Source organism: Chenopodium quinoa, unplaced genomic scaffold (assembly GCF_001683475.1).
Source record: "Chenopodium quinoa cultivar QQ74 unplaced genomic scaffold, ASM168347v1, whole genome shotgun sequence".
Lineage (NCBI taxonomy): Eukaryota > Viridiplantae > Streptophyta > Magnoliopsida > Caryophyllales > Amaranthaceae > Chenopodium > Chenopodium quinoa.
The window spans coordinates 2,805,274-2,830,053 of NW_018744626.1; the positions used below are offsets into that span (position 1 = coordinate 2,805,274).

At 35.3% G+C, this 24,780-nt stretch overlaps 1 protein-coding gene across 2 annotated transcripts; it reads left to right on the forward strand.

The window, feature by feature from the left end:
• Window positions 1-534: 534 nt before the first annotated feature.
• Window positions 535-20,904, forward strand: LOC110700476 (general transcription factor 3C polypeptide 3-like). Of its 2 annotated transcripts, none has more exons than XM_021878021.1 (19): window positions 535-829; window positions 1,180-1,484; window positions 2,626-2,728; window positions 3,692-3,799; window positions 6,710-6,891; window positions 7,158-7,353; window positions 8,117-8,374; window positions 8,671-8,814; window positions 9,690-9,768; window positions 11,982-12,095; window positions 12,196-12,365; window positions 15,222-15,340; window positions 16,122-16,245; window positions 16,354-16,425; window positions 18,258-18,384; window positions 18,571-18,685; window positions 19,767-19,957; window positions 20,046-20,158; window positions 20,381-20,904. In XM_021878021.1, the coding sequence occupies exons 2-19, from the start codon at window positions 1,204-1,206 to the stop codon at window positions 20,645-20,647; spliced, it is 2,763 nt and encodes a 920-aa protein (XP_021733713.1). In that variant the 5' UTR covers window positions 535-829; window positions 1,180-1,203; the 3' UTR covers window positions 20,648-20,904. The 2 variants fall into 2 exon arrangements, with proteins under 2 accessions (XP_021733713.1, XP_021733714.1); XM_021878022.1 differs by having other exon boundaries at window positions 1,185-1,484.
• Window positions 20,905-24,780: the final 3,876 nt, after the last annotated feature.

Below are 24,780 nucleotides of genomic sequence, written 5' to 3' on the forward strand. Positions count from 1 at the left end.
AATTATAAAATAAAACATTATATACACATTTTTGTGTTATAATATAAATGTCATACAAAGTATTATAATTAATATTGTATTTCATGTAATTATTTTATAAATAGAATAAAAGTATGTAATTTTACTTTAAAAGATATATAAATGTGGGTATGGGGCGGGTACGAAGTGGGGCGGGGCGGGGATGGGGCGGGTACGAAGTGGGGCGGGGCGGAGATGGGGCGGGTACAACTTAAAATCCACCCCCGCCCCATCACCCATGGCGGGTATGATTTTTATCCCCATCCCCGCCCCACCACCCGCCAAACCGAGAACCATCCCCGCCCCATTGGGGCGGGGATGGGGCGGGTCTCCTACTTAACCCGCCCCACTGACATCCCTAGTTATGAGGGTCAAGGTAGGAATTCGATGAGGTGGAGATGGTTTTTGAGGGTCAATGGCCGGATTTTGTCAAAAAGTGCCATCTCACATTTTTTTTTGAAATGAAGTCCTAATCTAACACTTTTATTGTATATAAAATCGTTTCTTGCTAACAACTAAAACAATTTTTTCCTTTTAATTAATTATTACTCCCTCCATCTCTCTTATTAGAGTCCCCCTCTTAACTTGTTCTGAGTTCCGAGCAGCAGTCCAGCACCCAGAACCACGAACCCACACCGAATCCAACCTGAAAACCACCAAAACTTCACCCCAAAATCAAACCATAACCACCGAAACTCTGGCGGCAAAGAGCAGTAGAACACCCAGACTACAACTTCGAACTCCGGTTGATACGCCGGAATTTTTACAATTTTTGTTAAGAATTAGTTGATTGGCGCCGGAATTTTACTGGGTATTCCTTTCACCACTCAATTTTTATTTTATTTACTTTCAATGATTCCAACAATTTCGAATTATAAATTCCTATTCTCTTTTCAGAATAGATTAAATTTGAATTATAATTTTAATGTGTACGTCAAATTGAGCCCTAAAGTCTCTCAATTTTCGGAATTTAATTTTCAATTGTGTATCGTTAATCAGATTATCATACTGAATTATGCAATGTATCATACTCAATTAATTCTGTTTAATTCTGAATTGTGACCATGTTTATTAAGGGTATGAATAATTCTGTTTAATTTGTGATTTTAACATGACTGCAACAGATCACTTGGTCACAATGATTTCCTATTTTTGTTGCAGGGTAGCTTGAATTTTCCTATCCGGATGGAGAGTGAAGATGGGATGAAGGAAGACGATATCTTGGAGGAGAGAGAAGTATCTGATGGGGGAGAGGAGGAGGAGGAGGAGGAAGAAGAAGACGTCGAAGATGATGGTGATGGAGGCGAGGATGAGTTGGAGGAAGAAGAGGAATGTTCAGTGAGATTTGAAGGGAATATAAACCCTTTGGATTTTGTTAAAGAAGGTACTTCTGAAGTTCAACTTTATCAAGAGCTAGAAAAGCTCAACTATGGAACTTTGGTTGGGAAGAGGCGCCAAGGCCAAGGGTATTTTACTTTATCACCTTGCATTCTTTTTCATTTCTTCATATTTGTGTTAACTTTTGCATAATTTTTATTTAAAATACAGTATATAGTATTTAATTGTATATTGAAACAAGAACAGTCTAGCATGAACAGCAGTCTAGCACCAACCTTTTATTTACACTTTGTTTGGATAGGAAGAAATGGAAGGAAAAGAAGAGAAGAGAAATGGAGGGGGACAAAATCTCTTGTTTGGGTAAAAGATTGGGGGAAGGAGAGGGAGGGATCCATTTTCCCTTTCTCTATAATAACCATTATCTCTCCAAAACTGGAGAGGTTTGGAGGGAAGATGGAGCTCACCTCCCCCTCCCTTTCTTTTCCCTTCCCTTCCTCCATTTTCCCTCCCCTTCTTTTCCTTCCTTCTTTGCTATCCAAACAAAGCGTTAGTGATGAGGCATTAATGTATCTTAACGCTTTTTGTAATTCTGAGTTGAGCTCGGGTAGCCCTGATGAAGAGAACAAATATGTATGCAATGCAGAGATAGGATTCAAAAGTGGTTAGATAGAACATGAAAACGCATATGCCAATCATCTGTTTTGAGCGAATTTGTGTTTAGTGTTAGCAAGTTGGTGTTAAAATGTTGATACATTGTCAACTATGAACTATGTCTTCATTGGTTAATACTTAGGAACCGGCTGCCATATATGCACTTAATTGAAGACCTTAAGTGCATATTCTTCACTTTGCATGAAGGTTCATTTTACTGCTTTTAGTCCTCGTATATTCTTAAATGCATGAAGACCTTCGATGCTACTTATGCCGATGTAAAGTCTTCACGGACACTAACATAGCAATTACATAATGCTTTCCAGCAATATAATGACTTTTTGGCTGCTTGTGGATTTGTTAGATTTATTAATGTCGTAGGAGCACAAATTTATTATGCTATTATCTTATTAGGGTATATCCTGGATTCCTGAGATTTGGCTATCTGTAAATAATTTTTGTAAAATTCTTCTCCTTGTGTGTGTGTGCGCGCGCGCGCGTGTGTTGGGTGGGGGTTCATTCTTAATCAGTTTGATCTCCCAAGGTTATACTAAGCTTTATTTAGGAATTTCCCTGGTGTGTTGACATTGAATTTTTACAATTTGGTTATTTTGGCAGAGAAGGGTCAGTTAAGAAGCAGAGGACGGAAATTAATGCTGGAGCCACCCCTGCAGAAATGGAGGAGGTCATGAATTATACTTCTAGGCGAAGATCTAAGAAGGTAATTATATTGGTATTTGGGACTCTGTTTTCTCCAGTGAGTTTTTGCGAAGTTTTATTATGATGGAATTTTCTTTATCTGTTAAAAGGGTTGCTTTAGAGTTTAAACTTATTGCATATTGGAACATTTGTGTCTGGACTCTGGAGAGTGTGAAAGGTAATTAGGACATGGATAGCTAGGACATGCGTAAATTAAGTGTAAAAGTTATATGTGGACAATGTGGTGCATAAGCGTATCGATTTAAAAAAAAAACAATATTCTATCTATTGATGTGCTTAAGGATTAGTTACGGGCTGTGATTGTGCCTTCACCAGGGTTTAATTAACACCACATCTGGATGGTAGAGATGTATCAATATCATGCTGTGATAGTGTGATTAATATTGTTCATCTATGTATATTGACTAAATGCTTGTATCTATACCAATGGTGCTTGTTGTAGAACTTAGTGGAAAGCTTCATTTCCATGTATTGAAATTTTTTCTATCAAATTCCCACTAATCTAGTCATAGTTAGTATATTTTGTTTGTTTGCTCTGGATAGTTATATGATGTGATGTTTTACACTTACACGGTGTTGAAGTTCTTCACTTTTTATGATTCCTGGCATGTACTTGCTCTTTCTTTTCCTTATTTATGTAGTCAGTTTGTGTATTTTGGGAACCATGGCTGCAGTTATCATGGCAGGACATTTTGCAGCTACACTTTTTTTTTTATTTTTATTTTTTTTTTTAATTTTAATTTTAATTTTTTAAAAATTTCTTCATTATTAGTTTTTATCCTTGTTATTGTATACTTTGAAAATGTGAGGCTATTTAATTAGTTTGAGAGTATCGATTTATAGGGTGACCTGTAAGGCTGTAATAGTCTTATGATCTATGCATATCTCCCTTGCTCCTTACTATTGCTTCATTTCGTGTTTTATCACATCTCACTCTGTTCTCTTGTTTTAAATTATCCTGCAGCCTAAGAAGAGAGGGAGGCGTAAAGGATCAAGAAATAAACTTAGCACTGAAATCACAAAGAAGCTTGGTGATGCCAATCTTCATTATGCACATGGCCGCTATGAAGAAGTATGTGTTGCTCTATTTAACATTTGTGCCTCTTTTGATTTTGCAAGTTGAATTTTAAGTTAAATCAAACATTGTCTACTCAATTGATGTATTCTCCTTTCCTCTTTAATTCCATTGAATTATGTTCCCCCCCCCCCCCCCCCTGCATGATCAGAGTATTTTGGCCTTTTCATGTGTAGCACATTCTCTAGATAATGATTATTCTCTAGGAGTTTGGTTAGCGAAAATGAATGCAACTATACTTCTAATAAATTAAGACTATTGAAGGGTTTCCTCTAAATAATAGTTGGAAGTGTTTTTGGAAGCCGACAAATTAGTGTAAGATGGTGTGCTACAAAAATAAACTTATGGTCAACTACCCACAAAGATATACAGCTGTAGAATTTCTTTGATGTTTGTGTCATCTGTCTGTGGAGTGTTCAGTTCGGCGATCAAGTTACTTTCTGGGAAAAGTTAGGGCACTTGCTTTTTTTTTTTTTTAAGATTCTATTTTTATAAGATACTGTATTACATAGTTTATACGCACCCCCCCCCCCCCTTTCCTTTTGCATGTTAGATAGCCAACCATGCAATTTTGGAAGTAATAAGGGGAATTTTTTTTTTGAAAATCTGATTTAAAATTTTGTAATTCGAAATAAATGATAGTTACAAATTAATCTATATGGCTCTAAGTTACACTACAAGATGGAGCTTTCAGAATACAACTACTGTCATGAGGCTTTGAGAGTGGCCTACTTTGCTTTTCTTTGGGGCTACTATATGCAGATTTTCCTAGGGTTACTTTTTAAGGACTGAAGTGTGATTGACACTCTATTTATCTATTTATTCTCATTGTTTTTTAGACGAGTTCTTTCCTGTGCAGATATTACCTTATCTAAGAGTTTACCTATTTTTTTCTTGAAAAGGTAGAAATTCTGACTTGTTATATGTGAATATTTTGAAAGGGGAATGAAACTTGCTTTCTTTGGCATGAGTAAGGAGACTAAATGGGTTATGTTCAAAATTTCACAGTTTGGGGGTTTGATCATGTTTCCTTCATGTTCAAAATTAGGGAGGCACTTTACTTGAAATTTGATGTCCATATTTGGGGAAGAATCCTATTACTAGGGTGCTTCATTTGACTGGTAACATTATGTACGTACTAGTAATTATTCTAATTAGTAGTATCCTTACACTTCACTTTGTTAGTGGCAGTGTTAGAGAAAGCACATCACATGAAGAATATGGTTTAACTCTAGTTATTGCTGTTGCTGGTGCTGGTTTACACTGTCTTCTACAAGGGGTTGAAGTCTTCCTTAGGATGCTTAAATTTTTTTCATAAACTGGAGTGTTGGTTATGTGTTCTACTTGTGATTGTTTACAAAGGCTGTATATTGAGATGCTGCACCTGCGGGGGGTTTGATCCATAGTTGTACTTAAGGAAGTCTTCACTTTTTAGAAACCTAAATGTATTTAGGTCCTGGTCCATTCATGCAATGTGGGCGGATATTAATGGGAAGCTAAAACAGAGGAAGCTTGTGTATAGGAGGCCTAGTTGAGGACTTTTCTGTGTTTGTTGCTTTGCGACATAGCATATCCAGAGTTTACACGTGCAACTTATCTCGTTTTACACAGTTCAGACTTCAAACCTTATGGGTTCACACTTCACAGTACCGTCACTGAGGTACTTAATCATGGCGAGTTTGAAGTGTAAGGAGTCAAACTACTAATTGACCACATCAGTGTATGGTGGTTTTTTGAGAAACAGAAAACAGAGCTCTGAAAATTTGTCTTGCTCTAGCCAAATTTTAAAGTCAATGATTATGAGGCAGGAAGATAATGTCTAGACTAGAGGTCTACCCTTGGTGCTAATGTTTGAAATAGTAAATCTAGGAAAACAGGCTATAAACCTATTTAAAACACCTCCAAATTAAATTATTCACCTTCTTTCTGGTCTACTATGTGTAGGGCTGTGTTGAAGGGGATTTTCTTTTTAGAGTTTACTAGTTTGACCTCTCAAAGTTGTGGAATGCTGAGAAATTGAGAATCAGTGGGGAAGCCTAAAGCATGTATGCTGGGGTGTACGAGAATTAGGAATAGTTCTTGATTTTCCAGGAATAGTGGTGGTTCGTGTTTGTCCCATACTCCTATCTCTTCTACTTTGTACCGATTTGAACCAAATCTCCCCTTTGTGTGGTTGTCTATTTGCCTGCAAGCTACATTTCTCTTTTGTCATTTGTTATTCATCCTGAAAGTGTTAAACTTTTAAACAATTTGGCAATGTGCTGATGCAGCATGTATTTGTCAATACACTTAACATGTCATAGCAATCGTGTCCTGTATATCTGTCTTTCTGCCTTGCCTTGCTTTGACTATTACTTCTTATAAATCAAGAATTCAGTTTTGAGTTCTTCCTTTTTTAATATCTCCCATTCTAAACCAATGTAAACGCTTCTCTTTTGTATATGTGTGCTAGCTACACCCTTTCTCAGCTTGCAATATTGCCTGGAAATAGTAATTTGAACAGTTGATAATGTGCTGATTCAGTTTATATATGCTGGTGCAATAATTTATCTAAGTTAATTATGTTTTGTTGATCTACCAACCACTTCACATTGTCTTACTCCGGCTATTACTTTCTAGATATCTTTATTTTGTCTACATCTTTACCTCTTCTGAGTTACGACCCCAGTCTATGGTTTGGTCCATATTTGGATCGCACATCTTTTAATTTGTGGTATCGTTATTTTTTTCACTGATAATATTCATTGTTTTGTGTAGTTCATTGTAGTTGCTCAAATTACTCCACTAACGTTAGTAACTTAGTATGCTTAATTAAGCTTAAAGTTTAGGTGCTTCTCAGTTCAACATTGCTCCTGTCTCAATTTAGTTTATTTGGTGTCTATCAACTTTCTGGTCATTCTGTTTTAGGCTATCAGATTGTTGAGAGAAGTGGTTCTACTGGCCCCAAACCTACCGGATCCATATCATACACTTGGGCTCGTATATAACTCTATGGGCGACAAAGCGAAATCTGTGAATTGCTATATGTTAGCTGCAAATTTTGGTCCAAAAGAGTCACCTTTGTGGAAACCGCTTGTGACTTGGTCCATGTAAGCATCCTTGAACTTTTTGATTATTCTTTGTTCATGTGGGAATGTGGGATCTCAAAGACAAATCCTTGGGTCATTTTATTTAAGCTGTAAAAGGGGAGCCTTGAGGTGTTCATATTGTTTGTATTGACGTTGAAAGCATAGAAATGGATTTCTCATGAGGTTCACCTGTAGAATTTTTCAAGAGTTTTGCTCCATTATCAGATACTATACAATATGCTGATGATATTTTTACTTGATTGATGGTCTCATAATTTTTTATGCAGAGAGCTGGGTAACATTGGTCAAGCTTGGTGGTGTCTTTCTAAGGCAATTACTGCAGATCCAGCTGATATTACACTCAGGTACCATCGTGCTTCACTTTGCATGGAGGCAGGAGATTTTTTAAAAGCTGCTGAATCCTATGATCAGATAGTTCAAATCTGCCCTGATAATGTTGAAGCACTCAAGAATGCAGCAGTGGTATAGTCTTGATCCTCATCTTTAAATTTCTATAGTAGATCTTTAATTTTGATATATATTTTACCTTTTTTTTGCTGATGACTTGGATTGCTGTGTCGCTTGTAATATTTGATGTCTCGCTATGCCCTTTTTTGATGACTACTGACTTTTAGAATGCGTGGTGTTTGTGACAGAGAAATGATACACATTTAGTAGGAAAATGTTCCGATTATGATGCCTTAAACTCCTAGGCTTGTTTCAGAGATGGTCCTAAATATCTGGGGGTTTTCTACTCATTGACCTTTATATTTCATTCCCGTTTGTATTACCGTATTACTAGTAGAGATAACAAATATTATCATTTTGAATAATTCTAAATTTCCATTATAGCAATCAGTAAAAAGATGCTTATAAAAAATTAAAGGGCTCTTTGCGACATTGTGACTGATGCAAAGCCATTTTGGTATTGTGTTGTGATTGGCCTGAATAATATGTTGTTATATTACAAATTTCTTTTTACAGCCTTGCTATGATTTGTGCACTTCTCAATTCTAAGATTAAAAGCTGAGGATGTAACTTCTCTGTATATACAAGTAGCATAAAATCTCATGCGTAAAATCAATTGTTTTATTTGGTCCAAAGGACATGTAAAATGTGTTGTAATAATTTGTTATTACGTATTTGAAACTTACCGAAGCAGAAATGAGAACAATCTTTTTCAATGAGAGGTAGTAATGTTTTATATTTTGAAAATGTTATGTCTTTGACTAGTTTTATTTTGCAGTTGTACAAACGATCTGGCCAATTTGAACGTTCTATTACTCTTTTGGAGGACTACCTGAACAACCATCCTTCTGAAGCTGATATAACCGTAGTTGATATGTTGGCTTTATTCTTCATAGAAAGCAATTCATATACTAAAGCACTTCAGCACATTGAGCATGCAAAGAAGGCCTGTGGTTTAGTGAATGAGTTTCCTTTATGTCTGAGAGTAAGAGAAGGCATTTGCCATGCTCATCTTGGGAATATAGAGAAAGCAGAGGTATGATTTTTAAATGATACTGAAATCATTAACTTTTAATGTTGGTTTATTTGTTTTCTGGTCGCTTGAATGCTTAGCTACATATAGTAGTTGCTTTCTTCTCTGATATGTATGCTAAGCCTTAGCAGCCCCCCCCCCCCCCCCCCCCCCCCACAAAAAAAAAAAAAATTGTTATTGATCTGCAAGTGCTTCTATTTGTTAATTGTTGATTGCGTAGAAAGAATTATGTAGTTATGTTCAAAATGATATTGGTACCTCTACACTTATTGTCTTATTATTTTTCCAATGATGTACAGATTTGTTTCTCTCTTCTTCAAAGGAATAATGTGGAACAGCAAATGGACTATATGATGGCAGTGGCCAACTCATATGTGAATCTGCACCAACATGAGTTAGCATTGAAGTATTATCTGATGTTAGACGGCTGTGTCTTAAAAAATGTAAGGTCATTTATTACTGTGTTTGAAATTTTCTTCATTTTTAGTGTTTGCTTAGCAATGTGTACTGTTATGTTACATGCTAAGTGTCAAAGTTTAGGTTTTTTTTTAATGCAAAATTTCCTTGTTTTTTTGGTTTAAAATGAAGTGTCAAGTCACTCAAGTGGATACTTAAATTGGAGTGGCGAGGGTGTGACACAAGTACTTTAGGGAGTTGAATAGTCTGAGTAACATAGGTTTTGAGCTACATATGTCCCAATTTGAGTGATAGCCGGGTTTTGTGTATTGAATTTCATGACATCACATCAAAATTAATTAAAGCATTATAAACATAAGAAATGAATATTTGATATGCACAGTGATAAGGAACAAATACTGAGGAACTTGTGCTTGTTGCCTAGTATAGTAGTATATGGGTTTCGTGTACTGAATCTCATGACATCATAATAATAGCAATATGAACAGAAGAAATGAATAGTTGTTATGTAGACTCATAAGAAATGAATAATGGGGGACTTATGCTTGTTGTCTAATTGGTCAAGATTTTGGAGGGGTTAAAGACTCAAAAGTTAAACAAGCCTTAAATGTTGAATTGAATTAATGAGAAATGAAATACATAAAGTATATCTATACAGTAAACTGGCTACTAGACTATCTACAAAAGGCTGTATAGAAGTAAAGCAGCCTGCATCATCAATCTATCAAGTGCCTAATAACAGTATGAGTTGTACCTTATTTAGAAATCCTGAACAGATGTTGTTACCATTTTTTTTTTAATTTTAATTTATATATATATATATATATAATTTTTAATTTTCTGGGATAAATTCTTTCTCTATTTGAATATTTTACAAGACTATTGTGTTTCATTTTGGTAGGAGCTCGTAAGTTTGAAAATTGCTCACTGCTACTCTGCTCTGGAAAAAGCTACTTCAGCTATCCAGTTCTTCTACAAAGGTTTGCAATATTTCTGAAGCTCTTTTCCTTACCCTTCTTTAAGCTTATAGCCTTGTAGCCATGAAATTAATTTATATAGTGCCCACTTATAAGTAAGTTGAATTGAATTAATCATATTACTCATTCTGTCATACTAACTAATGCAGTGCTGTGGTGTTATAGCTGTTTGGTATATTTGATCTCAAGGCTATTTAGTAGCCTTAATTTCTTTGTTTGATTAATTTGAGATTTATTGGAACTCATTTTCAATACTCATGTCATAATTAAATCAAGGTTTGATATAGGTTGTGCTGAATTAGGTGTCAACTTTTTATCAGATCTTGTAATAATAGGTCGTGTTGAACCGAGAGTTATTATTTTTTCCCTAGAGCCTAGTTTATAATATTTTGAGTTGAATTGTGTTTTTAGTTTATAGGTTTTGGGCCAAGACAATTCATATCAATTTGAGTTTTTGATTCTTATCGGGTTCACTCTTATACTGGTTGGAACCCATGACCTGAACCATAACCTGTTTATTTAAACGGCTAAGTCTGGACAGACCTGAACACAACCTGACCTAACCTGCCTAATCTAGTCCGACCAGCAAAACCTAATTAACTCTTACGTTTATGCTGGTTTTGAATCAACTGATAAAAAACATAAAATCATTACAGTTGATGTCATATATGTGATCCATGCAAATTATTAATACAAGAGATAAAATACTCATGTGAGAAGACGCAGTTTGCAAGATAGAGATTAGCGATTTGCAACTTATAAATTTATAATTACAAATACGTAGTAGTAAACTAGATTCTACATGGATCTATGATACCATCAACCAAACCAAAGGTCCAATTAATAATTGCCTTGATTCGGATTTCTATTGTGTTTGAAAATATGAGGTTTTAAATTGTGAAGTGAAGGTGAAGTTGCTGACTGGCAGCTTTTGGGGAGTTTGTGAGGTTAAATATTTTCACAACTGAGAGAGAAGGGGGAGAAGAAAGAAAGGGGAAGAGAGAGAAGTGAGTGAATAAAAAATGTGTGAGGATTATTCTATAATGAGGTTTTCCACCAGTATTCTAGACTATTTTATTAAGTCAACTACTAACCAATCTTGATAGGATTTTTTATTTATTTTTATTTTTTATGTAAGGCCGAATCCACCCAAACTAGTGAACTACAAGTAGTCCAATATGTTGAAAAAAAGTAAATGCGTAATTCTCAGTGAATCTATAAACGTCAAAGTCCGTGCAATAAGATAATAGCTTTTTGCGGGTTAAAATTCTCAACCCTAACCTAACTTTGATTTAAACGTGTCGGGTTGACAGGTTGTGTCAACTCAATTACTTAACTGGGTCAAATATTATGACAAACTGCTAATTTTGTGCTAGGTTCATGGTTTGGGTCAACTTTTGCCAGCTCTAGTTTCTCATGTCAGGTCAGCTTTTAAGGGTTCTTGCAAATTATTGCAAGCATCAACTTGACAATTTTTCCAACGCCCAAAATATTTTTGAATGAGTGACCCAATCTTGCCACAATGTATTCTTAAATATCAACTTCATTGAAATTTTTTTCAGTACTACTAATATCAATTCATTTGTCTTTGGGACCAGATTCATTCCTTATTTCCCTTAATAATAAAGTTTTCAGATTTTCAACTCTATCTCCCTCTCGCGACAGGCTCTTATATTAGCATGAAATTGGTTATCATATAATATTGTGGTAAATCCATTTCTATATTGATATATGCAAGGGTAGATTTTGATTTTAATCCATCCCAAAACTGATAGAATACTTTTTGTTTTTAGTATCACACTGCACCTTTTCTGTTAACCTTGGTCGTCGTATCACTTTGTGACTGGCAGAAATATAGATTTTGAATTGTGAAAAAATTAATGGCATTATAACTTTTTTTTCTTAATCGAAACCCAGGTCAAATGTATTCAATTATTTTGGGTTAGAGAGAGTAACTGTTTTGATTGTATTGTAGTGTTATAACTAGAACAGTATCAGTTATAGCTGCATATTGTCTTGTATCTAAGGTATAGGTCCCACCTCCCAGCACTTACCTGCTTCATTGAGATTGCTTTGTCTAGTGTAGAAATCTATTTTAGCTGAGAATGTTGTATGCTGTGAACTTTGCTAGTACTCGTAGTATATACTATATGATGCTAAAAAAACTTGATGTGGTTTGACCTTAATTCTTGCTAGTAACTAGTCTCTCATTTCAGGATTACAAGCAAGTGAAGATGACATTGATGCTCGTTTAACTCTAGCTTCCCTTCTCCTTAAGGAAAACAGAGAAGAAGAAGTGGTTGAATTGCTTTCACCTCCAACTAACCCAGGTAGTGATGTGGCATGTTTCTAGACTGCTTTTCCTACTAAAAATACGTGGGGATCAGAGTTACATGACATCCTCTACTGTGAAACATTCTTTTCTTCCAGTATTCTCAAAGGACATGCATGCTGATAAATCAGAACCTTGGTGGCTCAATGTGAAAGTAAAGTTGAGGTTAGCCCAAATTTATAGAACTAAAGGGAAGCTTGAGGCCTTTGTTGAAGTGATCTACCCCATCATCCATGAATCACTTAAGATTGATTCGATGGATCAGAAGGTACTTTCCTGAAATTGTAGCCTCTGGAAGTAATTGTCTCTTGTTTACACATCCACACAACCAGACACACAAGTTTGCACTTGCATGTTTCCGCACCTGTTTTCAGTCATGCTTGTATATTATTATATCTAACATACTTGCGTGGAACATGCATCTATTGGGGCATTATGTCTATTCTCGAGGAAGTACCTGCAGCTAATAATCAAGCATATATTGGTTAACTCTATGTTGAGTAGTTTTGCCATGCCATGTGTATGTACGGTAAAATTTGTGTCTGTTTTAGGCAATTGACATGCTTATAAAACAAAAACAAACATGCCTTAGTGTGGATCTCGGCATACTTAGGGTTTAATGAGGTGGAGACCTATGCAACCTCACTCCTAGTTGCTTTGGGACTAGTACAGAAACTTTTCTGAAAGACAGACTCAAGCCAATTTTCATCATGCTGTTTATTTTCATTATAGGATGGTCAACCTGTCTTATTTTCTGGACCCAATGGATGATGTGAAGATTACAAATCAAGCAAAGCATACTCAAATATAATAGTTTCGTTGCAGTAGTGGAAGTAGGAGTTTTATGTAATGGACTCAAGCTTGCTGGACTCTCACTGTCTCATACACACACACAATTACACTGCAAACAGAGAGAAAAGATCAAATCTTTGTGAAAATATTGAAAATGGGGATTTGTACAAGCTAGCAACTTTAGGCTGCCAATCTCTGTTAGTGACTTTAGGTCACCACTCTCAAAATAGTTACTCCAAAAATCTGCTTGCCTCTTCCTTTACCCTCTCCCTCTATTTATAATAAAACAAAGTACTAGACTACCCATAATGCCCCTCCTTAAGTTAATTTATTTTTGTTACATTCTACAATCATACACAAGTTGTTTTCCCTGCTCCATGGCTCATAACCAAAGCCATTGATTGCTTAAATGTGTCTTTATCAATTTTTCTTGTGCTTTTATTCTTTCCTTTGGAGAGCGGGAGCGGTTTCCACTTTAAAAACTTTCAACTATAACCATTAATTGTCTATAATAATTAATTGTCTTAAATTTATCAAACGGTTAAAATGTAGCATATTAGCATTATGAAAGTATTTTAATTTAGAAATGTTTAGTATAGTACTTCCTCTATTTTTTTATTAGTTGCAACGCCTCTCATTTCACGTTTGTCAATGTAAAATTTCAATCATATATTAGTTATTTTCAATATGTAAAAATTATAAAGTTTTGATAGTATGAAACTATGAATTGAGACAAACTTTTTTTTGAAAGACAAACTTAACAAGACCCTATATTTTCTTATCATTGAAGAGTCAAAGAGGAGTGTCTGAATAGTGCAAAGGTCAAACTATTGCAACTACTCCCTCCGTTTTTAAATACTTGCTCCATTTCTCTTGGACACGCATGCCGATGCTAATCTTTAATCACTAATATCTTTAATTATCAATAGGTATAACTTCTAACAATTGAAAATTAATAATCTATTCATTGAGATGATTCCAACAAGTACCCACACGATTATATTTTTTCTTATGTATAAATCACAAACATTAGTCAAAGTATGATAATGAATAGTGCAAAAAATAGAAATGGAGCAAGTATTTAAAAACGGAGGGAGTACATAATAGCACAGGAAGCATATGGTCAAAAATGCTAATATTATATTCACACTTGGGAAAAAAATAAAAAATTGTTGGCCTATGTGGGGTTGGACGTATGGAGTTCTAGCTTCTTCCTTTTATGTGCCTCTTTTTAGTATGGGTGCTGTTGGAAAACTATAAGACTTCACATTAAATGTAAAATCATAAATCAAAGTTAAAGGAAATGGCGGTGAATCTGGCCACATGAGAGCTTGTTTTCCTCCTTATAAAGATTGATGTTGAGTATATAAAGCTGGTTAAGTCTAGAACTAGATTACTGTGAATATGAAAATGTGAGGAAGCTTAGCACTTAGTGTATGAGTTAAAAGTCCAAAATTATGGTTTTGATTTGAGTCCTTTCCTATGGGTTTCCGTTCCTCATGTCCTGCTGTCCTTCCTGAATTGTGACTCTGCTTCCATTACTTTTATACCTACTTTGTGATTGCCACTACTGTAGTTAGTAAATGCTAAAATCTTTGCTTCACTTATTTTTGATAAATCCTCGATGATATTGCTGGTTTTGTTTGCAACCATGAAGCTGGTTAGGTTGTTTAAATTTAGAAAAAGAAACAGGAAGCAAGGGAGAGAAGGGAGGTTAAAAATAGGGATGTTTTTTGCTGTATGGTCTTCTTGATTGAATGACTTTCATTAATCGATGGTAGCCCGTTGGTTAATTTAAGGAGAGGGAATGAGAGAAAGGAGAGCAGGGAGAGTAAATCTTGTCCATATATTAGGGAATTTGTAGCTCTGAATCCCGATGGGATATGATGACTAGGATTGCATTTATGTCAGACTTGATCAAACTGGAACTGTTTCAATGCAATCAAATAATGAACACTCATCTATGTCCATCTACATTTAGTCATTTACCTTTTGTGGCTGTATTTTGTGTTCATGCTTTTTTTACACATAAGTATATATTTATTTATGAATCCTGGACAATACCCATTCCTTGTACCTTTGTATTTAGTGCCATGTTTTTATTTTCCAGCTGTCTTTCCACTCAACTGGTAAATAATTAAATAAGGACTTGTGATAATTTCATTATTGGTTATTAAAGACTTTTTGCACAGTAAAATACCATATGTGATATGTATGTCTTTGTATCTGCTAGGTGCTATGATTATAAACCATCTAACGAGATGTATGATTGCATATCATATTCCTATCATCTTTGTAAACTGTGTTGGCCTCTCTTTTCTATGTGCTCCAGGCAAAACAGAGGAAACGACTCTCTATGAATGAACTATCTGAGAGAGTTAAAGTTCTTGGTGATCATCAAACTGATTCTGTCTTCCAAAACTTTAGAAGGCCAGCTCCCAGAAAGGAGTTGTAAGTATGTGCATCCTTTGACCCCGATTCTTACTAAAAGAATTTTTTTTTTCCCCCTTTAATTACGGTGAATCTGATGATTTACTTCCAAAACACCACTGAATTTTTTGTTATGTGTCTTGCCTTCTGCTAAACGTATGTAGTGAGGTCATTAATGAATTTAATCCGACAGAATATACTAATCCACCTACAGTATTGTGTTTGGGGTTATAGATTTGCAATTTTTTTTTCTTCCTTGCATTTATGGCACAGTAGCAGACTAGCAGTGCCATATACTCCCTCTATCCCACAAAAAAACTTCTTATTTCTCTCTAAATGCTTGTTCTACAAAAAACTCCTCAAGTTTCCCTGGAATAGGTCTACTATTCTACAGTTCTACTTAATATAGTGGCGTTTTGCTTCCCCTCCACTTGTTTTATTTAACTTCTCTCTATTCCCTTAAAGCATTATAGTCTCCAACTCTCCAGTCTCCACTTTCTCTCACCTCATTTGTAAAACAATCAATCAATATGCACACTACATTGTGTTTTCTTGTACACTTAAACTCACCAAAACCCCGCCACTAATATTCTCCTAAAAGGATAAAACTATGTACCTTAGAGAAGTGAGAAGTTACTCTTGGGGCAGAGGGAGTATTTGTGCTCTTATACTAATTGTTTGGTAGTTTCCTACAATGCCTCTAAGGTTGAAGATTCTGAATACAAGATGATTGGTGTGGCCCTTCAGAGGTATTTATATATATGGAGCATGTATCTCACTTTGCTCTATGCTTGCATCATAGGTTGAAAGCTAATAGGGCTGCAAAGTTGCTTAAAAAGAGAGCAACATCCAAAGAAGAAAAGATATCTACTGCAATGGCCGCTGGACTTGATTGGGAGAGTGATGAATCAGGAGATGATGTTCCGGTAAAAACATATTTTTGACTTTGGAACTTCAATCTATCCTGATGAAAATTCCTTTTTTTTTTTTTGCTGGATGTGATTATTCATTACTCTTGTCTGGGATGTGCTCAGCAACAACCACTGAAGGAGCCTCCGTTGCCAGATCTCTTCAAGGACGAGGAGCATTATAATCTCATTTCAGATGTCAGTCTTTATAACATGACTCCTATGTTAATGCTGCTTGCATGAATAATATTGTTAAGTTACATTATTTCATTTTATTTTGATCAAGGCTTGCCAAATTTCAGTTTTTTCATTAAAGGGTGTTGTATGCTAGACCTATCTGAATTTCCTTTTCTCGCTGTCTTATCTAATATCACTGTCATCACAGTTTCTGATTTAGGCATATTAGGAAATGCGGAAATTATCTAAGTAAATTAATGGGAGTTTTTGACATGCAGTAAATTGACTTTGGTTTTCATTGACACCAGCTTGTTTTGTAGGGTAGATTTCGTAATCCCATTAATACGTGTGTTGCAGGATTATTTCCCAACCCTAATTACTACCTTCATTCTATTATAATACTCCTACTTGCTTTCCATGGATCAATCAAACTTAGCAAATTTTGACCGTTTTTATAATTTACGTACAAGGAGAACATGGTCGTGTGGGATCTTGTTGGATTTGTTTCAATGTGTGATTTCAAATTATCAACTTTTCACAATTCTTGAGTCTGTAGATAAAGATATTCAGTCAAAATCATGCACTGGAGACAATTAAAACTAATTAAACTGTTATCAACTTTTCACAATTCTTGAGTCTGTGATGTGTTAATACATGAAATATGCGTATTATTTTAGAGCATATTTTGAACTGTTATCTGTGGTATAATGTATAAATATGGTAAATTATGTAGCAAATATTATGCTTAATCTACTAATCATAATCATTCTAATTTTTTAAAGTAAATTAAACTTTGAATTGTTTTTACCCTATATGTTTTTAGTTATATCAAACTGAAACTCTAATTATATGTTATGTAAATTTTAAACTGTGACATGGCTTGCTTAGGTGGCATGCTCTATGCTCCCTGTTTCCGGATGGATTGATTTTGTGATACTTATGTTGTCTAGTTCTCATTTGTACACACAGTATTTTATCACAATGGACTGCTTGATGACAGCACCTTGTTGACCTCTGTTAATTGGCAAGTCGGGGTTCTCAAATCTCAATGTTAAACTCCTTGAAAGCTTTGATTATAAAGTATTACTAGAAGACCTGTGGTATAAAAAAGGCTCATTTTTTTGTTCATAATGTAGGTAAAAGTGAAGGTGTCTATATCCTGAAAGTGATTAACTTTGCTTTTGCTTTTGGCAAGCTCAATATATATAAAGGAAGGCACAGAGTGAAGCTCACTTACTAAAAAGTGAACATATTTCTGATGGCCTAGGATGCCTTGTGCCTCGGCGCCTATGCATGCCTTAGGCGCAGTGGTGGATGTAGAATATTTAGTGTGGAGGGGCGCTAAAAAGAAAAAAAAAAAAAAGCTTGTGTGAAGGCTTGAACCTAAGACTTTTTGCATAAACTCAATGCATTATCACTATGACAAAGCTAAATTAATGTTATTTATTACATCAAAATTGTATTTAACCTATAAAGTTATACCTTTACCTAAGTAAATAAATAAATAATTTTTTTTATTTTTTTTGGGTGGGGGGGGGGGGGGCGGGGGCGGTGCTGCCCAGGACCCTTAATAGGTCTGCCCCTGCTTAGGTGCACCATTGCAAGCTTCTGAGATTGCCTATTTGCTAATGATTTTAGATTTTATAACTTAAGACCTGCCATCCAGAAATCTACGCTAAGAGGAAGGATTTTTGCACTTATGTTCCAAGTTTGATTCTTAGATAGTCTGTTTGTGTCATGAGTGTTTTATTTTTCTCCATCAGTTTGTTCTTTATCTCGAACTTTATTGTATCTTTGTGTTCTATTGCTATGCTTATTTGCTTGAACTGATCGTCTGTGTGCTTTTGTTTTAGCTATGCAAAGCATTGGCATCTTTGAGAAGGTATAGTGAGGCTTTGGAACTTATAAAGCTCACTTTGAAAATAACTTACAAGACACTGCCTGCTGAGAAAAAGGAGAAATTTCAGTCCCTCGGAGCTCGTAAGTGTTTAACACAAGATTCTTCATAACTCTTCTCTTGTGGTGTTCATGACATCATGGGGTGGATTGATATTTTCCCATTTTCTTTATTTTTAGCACTTTAATTTTGTTTCAATTCCATCAAAATGAATATTTTGAATGTTTTATGTTGTTAATAAGCTGCATCTTGTATCTCCTGTGTTGCAGAAATAGCCTTGAATGTTTTTGATCCATCTGATGGATTTGACTATGTACGCTACATTGTCCAGCAGCGTTCACAGAGTGTTGCTGCCTGGAATTGTTATTATCGATTAGTCTTGAGGTACATAATACCCTTATAGTGCTCTTAAAACCCTGTTCATACTTCATAGCTTAACATGCTGTAACTAAGTAGTCTGGTTCTTAAATTTGATTTCGCAGAAATTTGTCTATCCAGTTGAACCAGTTTTAGTTTTTTGCTGAATGAAGTCTTGTTTAGCCTAGTTTCAGCAACACCAAAAAAGAAGTTAAATTCTTATAAAATTCTATAAATACTAATGGTACTTTCTCAAGAAAAGAGTACCAATTTGGAATGTATGTATCGGTTAAAAACCCTGACTTGGGGGGTTAGATAATAGGAATAATAGAATTGTAATTGGTTAAATAATTTGGGAATGTATGTGGTAAAAAAAATCCTGACTTGGGGTTAGATAATTGGAGTAAGAGAATTGGAAATTGATTGAGAAGAGACAAGCTGAAGTCTAGTTGACGATTGAATTGGTTGTCTTTACGATGCCATCCTCTTGAGCTAGCTTTAACCGCAACCTATGTCATTTTAAAGCTGTGTTTATCATGCCCTGGGCATCCCACTGTAGTGATATCCACAGACTTCTAAATTGTGGCCTAGGCATTCTGCCATTTGGATGACATTTTGAGGATTCCTTTTATTTTCCTCTCCTTAATATTTCATCTTGCCTTGTTCCCAGATATCATCAATTGTTCTTTAAGATGTTATCAGTCTGTCACCCAATAGGTCAAAGTTAGGAAGGATTTTTAATTTACAGAAGGGCTAATTTGGCTCCCTAGTTAATAGTTAGATGATCCTGATTTGCAGGTGTCCAATCACTAATTCAAGATGTATTGCTTTGCATGAATAATAATTATAAAATAATGAACGATAATGATGATGATGATGAATTGTACATAGAGAGAAGGGGTAAGGGAATGGGAATTCCCTACGAGTTCGGAGGGACCAAACTCCGCCGGGGGGGGGGGGTGGGGGGGGAAGGTTTGGAGACATTGCTCTCAGCCTAACTCCCAGGCAAATTGTGTTAGACTTATTTTCCGCAGTATTTTTTTTTTTTTTATTGAAAATAGAACTTATTATTTATTAATTCTTACTATTGTTCTTCATCCGGCTTTAGATTAGAGAATCGTCTCTCAAAGCATAATAAGTTCCTGCATCATATGCGAGTTGAACATAAGGATCTAGTGCCACCCATGATTATTTCTGGAAATCAGTTTACAATGATCAGTCAACACCAAGTAGCTGCAAGGGAATACTTGGAAGCGCATAAACATATGCCAAATTCCCCACTGACCAATCTCTGTGTCGGTACGTTTTATATAATTTTTTCCGAATCTGATTAATGTGAGTTTGCTGGTGTCGATTCTCCATTTAACTTATGCATCTTCCTTTGCAGGGACTGCCTTAGTCAATTTAGCCCTTGGACATAGACTTCAAAACAAGCATCAGTGTGTTGCACAAGGCTTAGCTTTCCTTTACAACAATCTGCGACTTTGTGAAAATAGCCAGGTAAGCTGGTGTTCTAAAATAAGGAAACTTGTTCAGGGATGAAGTTTGAAAAGTTGACAAGTCTTAAAGTCTATTACATTAATAAATATTATCTGATTGCCTAATATTAATGTTTTTTCTAAGTTTGTAATTCCAATTTAATAAATAAGTCTTTTTAATTTGTGTGCATAATCTTAAAGAGTCACTTATATGAGACTGTAATACTAATCCAAGTCATTTCAGGAAGCCTTGTATAATATAGCTCGTGCATTCCACCACGTAGGACTTGTCACATTAGCAGCTACTTACTATGAGAGGGTCCTTGCAATTTCCCAAGAGGACTGCCCCTTACCAGAGCTTATCAAAGTAGATAAAGGTCCTGCAAAAGATGTAAAATCCGGCTATTGTGACCTCCGGAGAGAAGCAGCGTACAATTTGCACTTGATCTACAAAAGAAGTGGAGCGGTTGATCTTGCAAGGCAGGTGTTGAGGGATTATTGCACCTTGTGAGACATCGTGACTGTTTTTGTTCTTTTTTTGTTAGTCTTTTTGTTCATGATCATATGGATGTAATCTTGGTTCATGTAGAAGACCCTATCGTTGGGATTAAGGCTCTAATTGTGATTGTATCATATGAATAGTGAGATCCTTCATGGGCCATCTAGTGAGTTAAATGGTAAATTATGGTAAAGTTTGATGAAAATTTTCCAATTGTCCTTGAATTGATCACTTAAAATGGTAGCTAATGGCATGGATTCTAAAACTCATACTAGTCTAAAGTTGTTTGTTTTGAATGGGAATGGATTATCTACTTCATTAATAGAATGGAATGTGACTCTTAGGGGAATATGTGGGTATGAGATTCCAAAGGTATGGGGTGGGGTTAGAACCTCTTGGGTATGAGATTCTATTACTAAAAAGCTCAACCAAAAATAAATGTCGATGGAATGAATTCTAATTTCATTCCAAATTTTAAACCCATTCCAAATAATCCAACCAAACGATCCCTTAATGACGGTGAATGGCATATTAACTATGATAGCATTGGAAGGGGAATGTAACCTAACAATGCATATCAGGGTGAATAGGTGGGAGCACCTTTTTTAAAAAAAAAAAAAAAAAGAGTGAGCTATGATGGGCCTAGAGGCCCAATGAAATAGGTAATATAAATTCAAAGAATGTACAGTCCTTCCGCAGTTCCATCGGCACAAATATGTGTTATATGTCCATTGAAGATGGGCCCACTACATATTTCAAGCAACACAAATCAAATTGCTCCAATTTCTTGCATTGCAAGTCACCCAAAGAAAAATGTTTACCACAAGAAGAAAACTTGATAGCATTGGATAAATGGGAAGTAGGTAAATTAAGTTTGCAAATTAAGGTGAGATCCAAAACTTTGGTCTTCATTGCCACAAATCTCTTGCTTTATTAGTAAGAAAAACTTTGCTTAGATGTTTCATTACTAATCATGCAATAAAGCATAGCTTTAATTAGATATTATAACTTCAGTGATTACATTTGTTGGCTAATAAATAACAACATATACATATAATACTTCAACTCAAGTACTATCCTAAATAATCCTATACAAATAAGTACCAAAATACATTTGTATGTAATGACGGAGCCGGAAATTTAACTATTAAGATGCCAAGTGTTAAAGTCGAATTGTGCATTTGAATGTTGAAATCATACACTTAAAGATATAGATAAATATAAGTATGTTTCTTCAATACTATTGACGTAAAAATATACTACCTCCGGTTCATTTTAGTTGCAACAAAGGACAACTTTACGCAAATTAAGGCAAAAGATTGAAAACATGATTATGGAAAAATAAGGGTATAGGCTTAACTATTAATCCAACCAAAAAAAAAAACCTTAATTAAATTTAAACAGTAACCCACCACCATTACTGACACCACCAAGCATCACCCAAACCACCCACCCACCACCACCCAGCATAACTGAAACCATCCACCACCAGCTAGACCGAACCCAACACCGTCGATGCACCACCACAACCACCACCCCACGCACCCAGCAACCCACGAACCCAACACCCACCGAACACAGCAATCCACGAACCAAGCAACCCCACGAATGAACCCAGCAACCCGCTGCCCACCAACACCACGAACCCAGCACCCACGAACCAACGAAACCAACCCACCAAACCAACGAAATCTACCCACGAAACCATACCCACAAATCAAACCCGCCGATCTGAAACCACGAACCAAACCCGTCGATCTGAAACCATACCCACTATCTGAAACCACGAACAACCCACCGATCTGAAACCAAAAACTAAATCTGCCGATTTGCAACCCACGAAACCAAACCCACGACGCCGATGTGCAACCCTCGCCGCTCGTAACACCATGAAGCTACCATGAAAATAGGGTTGGAGGAGGAGAGAGAATGTTAAATGGGTTAAGAGTTTAATTAATTAAGATTGGGGTTTAATCTAATAAAATCAGATTTGTAATTTAATAAGGGTGTTTAAGAAAAAAAGTAAGGGCATATATGTCATTTTACAGGCCAAAAGTTACCAAATAAGGAAAAAAATAAATTTGTAAGTAATTTGAACCACCTCAAAATGAAAATTGTTGCAACTAAATTGAACCGGAGGTAGTATTAAAAAAAATCAAAAAATTAAAATAAAAAAACACTCGTTTATATATTATGGAATTCTATATGTAATTGGATAGATTTATTGGACTCTACATACCGAATATTGTTGTCAATGTTTCTCCTATAGGCACATGACTAATGCGCGTTAATATAAATCATAACTCATATACTACAAACATACTTCATATGTGAGATGAAATTATGAACCCTAACACATGGATTGCCCAACATACTTTTCTCAAAGGCTTTGGATTTATTTAACTACTTGTTAATTGTTGTTACTCGTGCATATCACATGGATTGTAACTTGCAAGGGTTTGTAACATCAAAAGTGAAAGAGAGAGGACCGCCAAAAATTTAATCACAGATTACTTGACAAATATCTTTTATCCCCACCACCAAATCTCCCATCTATCATATAATCCCTTCGTCTTACTAGAATTGCCTCTATATAATAGCTACTTTGTAAGTTAAATTTTTGAATGGGTGAAGTGGACGAGAGATCGAGAAGATTGGTGAGATCAATTGATCACAGACATGGGGTACGGGAGAATAAAGTATTCTGGTGGTATTTTATGACCGATAATGATATGGACAAACTTAATGAGATATTCAGAAGAAAGATTATTATTGATTTATAATTTTAGTGGGACGAAGGAATTACAGTCTTATTGCAATCCAAGATCTTCATCTCAGGTAGGGAGCTGCCTCCTAGTCAACCAACAATAGTGTGACCTTGACAATGGAAATGTTAGAAATGAGTGGTAAAAGACAAATATAGGCGGGAGAAAACACAAACAACTTAACATTCATCACATATTCACATGTACTACTCTATTACTACTTCGATCATTTTTCAATGAAATGATTGTTCGACAAAGATCTGTGCATCCACTTGCGATAACTCATACTTCGTACTATGTAAGATATAAGTATATAACGTTGGTTGATCATATAAAATTAGTTTAAACAATTAGTTCACTTAGTTTTATCAAGCAAAATAACAATTAAATAAACATACACAATTTTTGTATGTGGCTTGCTAAACCGTGCCGTAGGGGTTACTCGAGTTGCTTGATTAGGAGTTACTCGAATTGACGTGGTTACTCAAGTTATTCGGTAAGGGGTCCCTAACCGAGTAACCCCTTGAGTAATCTATGACCGAACCCTTCGAGTAACCTCTGACCGAGTAATTCATCAAGTAATTCTTGACCGAGTGAACCCCTCGAGTAACCCCTGTCCGAACTCCTCAAGTAACTCCTGACTGAATAGCTCGGGTAACCTCTAACAAAATAACTTGAGTAACCCCTGCCACACGGTGTGGTTAGTTGCACCAAAAAGTTGTTGATAAATATATAGTATCAATTTCTGCAAATATCGATTAAGTGTAACATTTTAGTTCAATATAATTTTAATTAGAAGGCCATAATGCTTTAATTTACAAAAATAATTTCTAAACTTTTTTTATTAAGATTTACTCACTCTACATCATATAGGCACATACTAAACAAAGTCAAATTTTAAAAGGTCATTCAAAATGTATGTTATATATGTATTGTTAAAGTTATAACATTATATAGATTTTTTTTTGAGATCGAACAACCATTATACAGATTTAGATTGTTAATAATTGTTTAAGCAGAGTGATTATCAATTAAAGTCGTCTAATTAAACAAAAAATTAAGAAAAGACATTCTTGGCTTGACAATTTGACATATTAAAAGTGTTATGACTTCTAACTTTTATGTACCAAAGAAAACAGCATAATATATAATCAAATGGAATTGAAGAAGTTCAACTCAAAGCATGAACTTACTTTAGTTATATTATATAGCTAGATATAATCTCAAATATTTAAAGGTAGACGTACCATTATATATATGTAACTCACGCGTGACCATATCTCTCTCCTTAAGCTTTTTGGTGCGTTGACGTGTATAATTAGGGACACATAAAATTTAGTATAAAAGTAGAAGACCTTACTTGCAGGCTTCTTATCCATA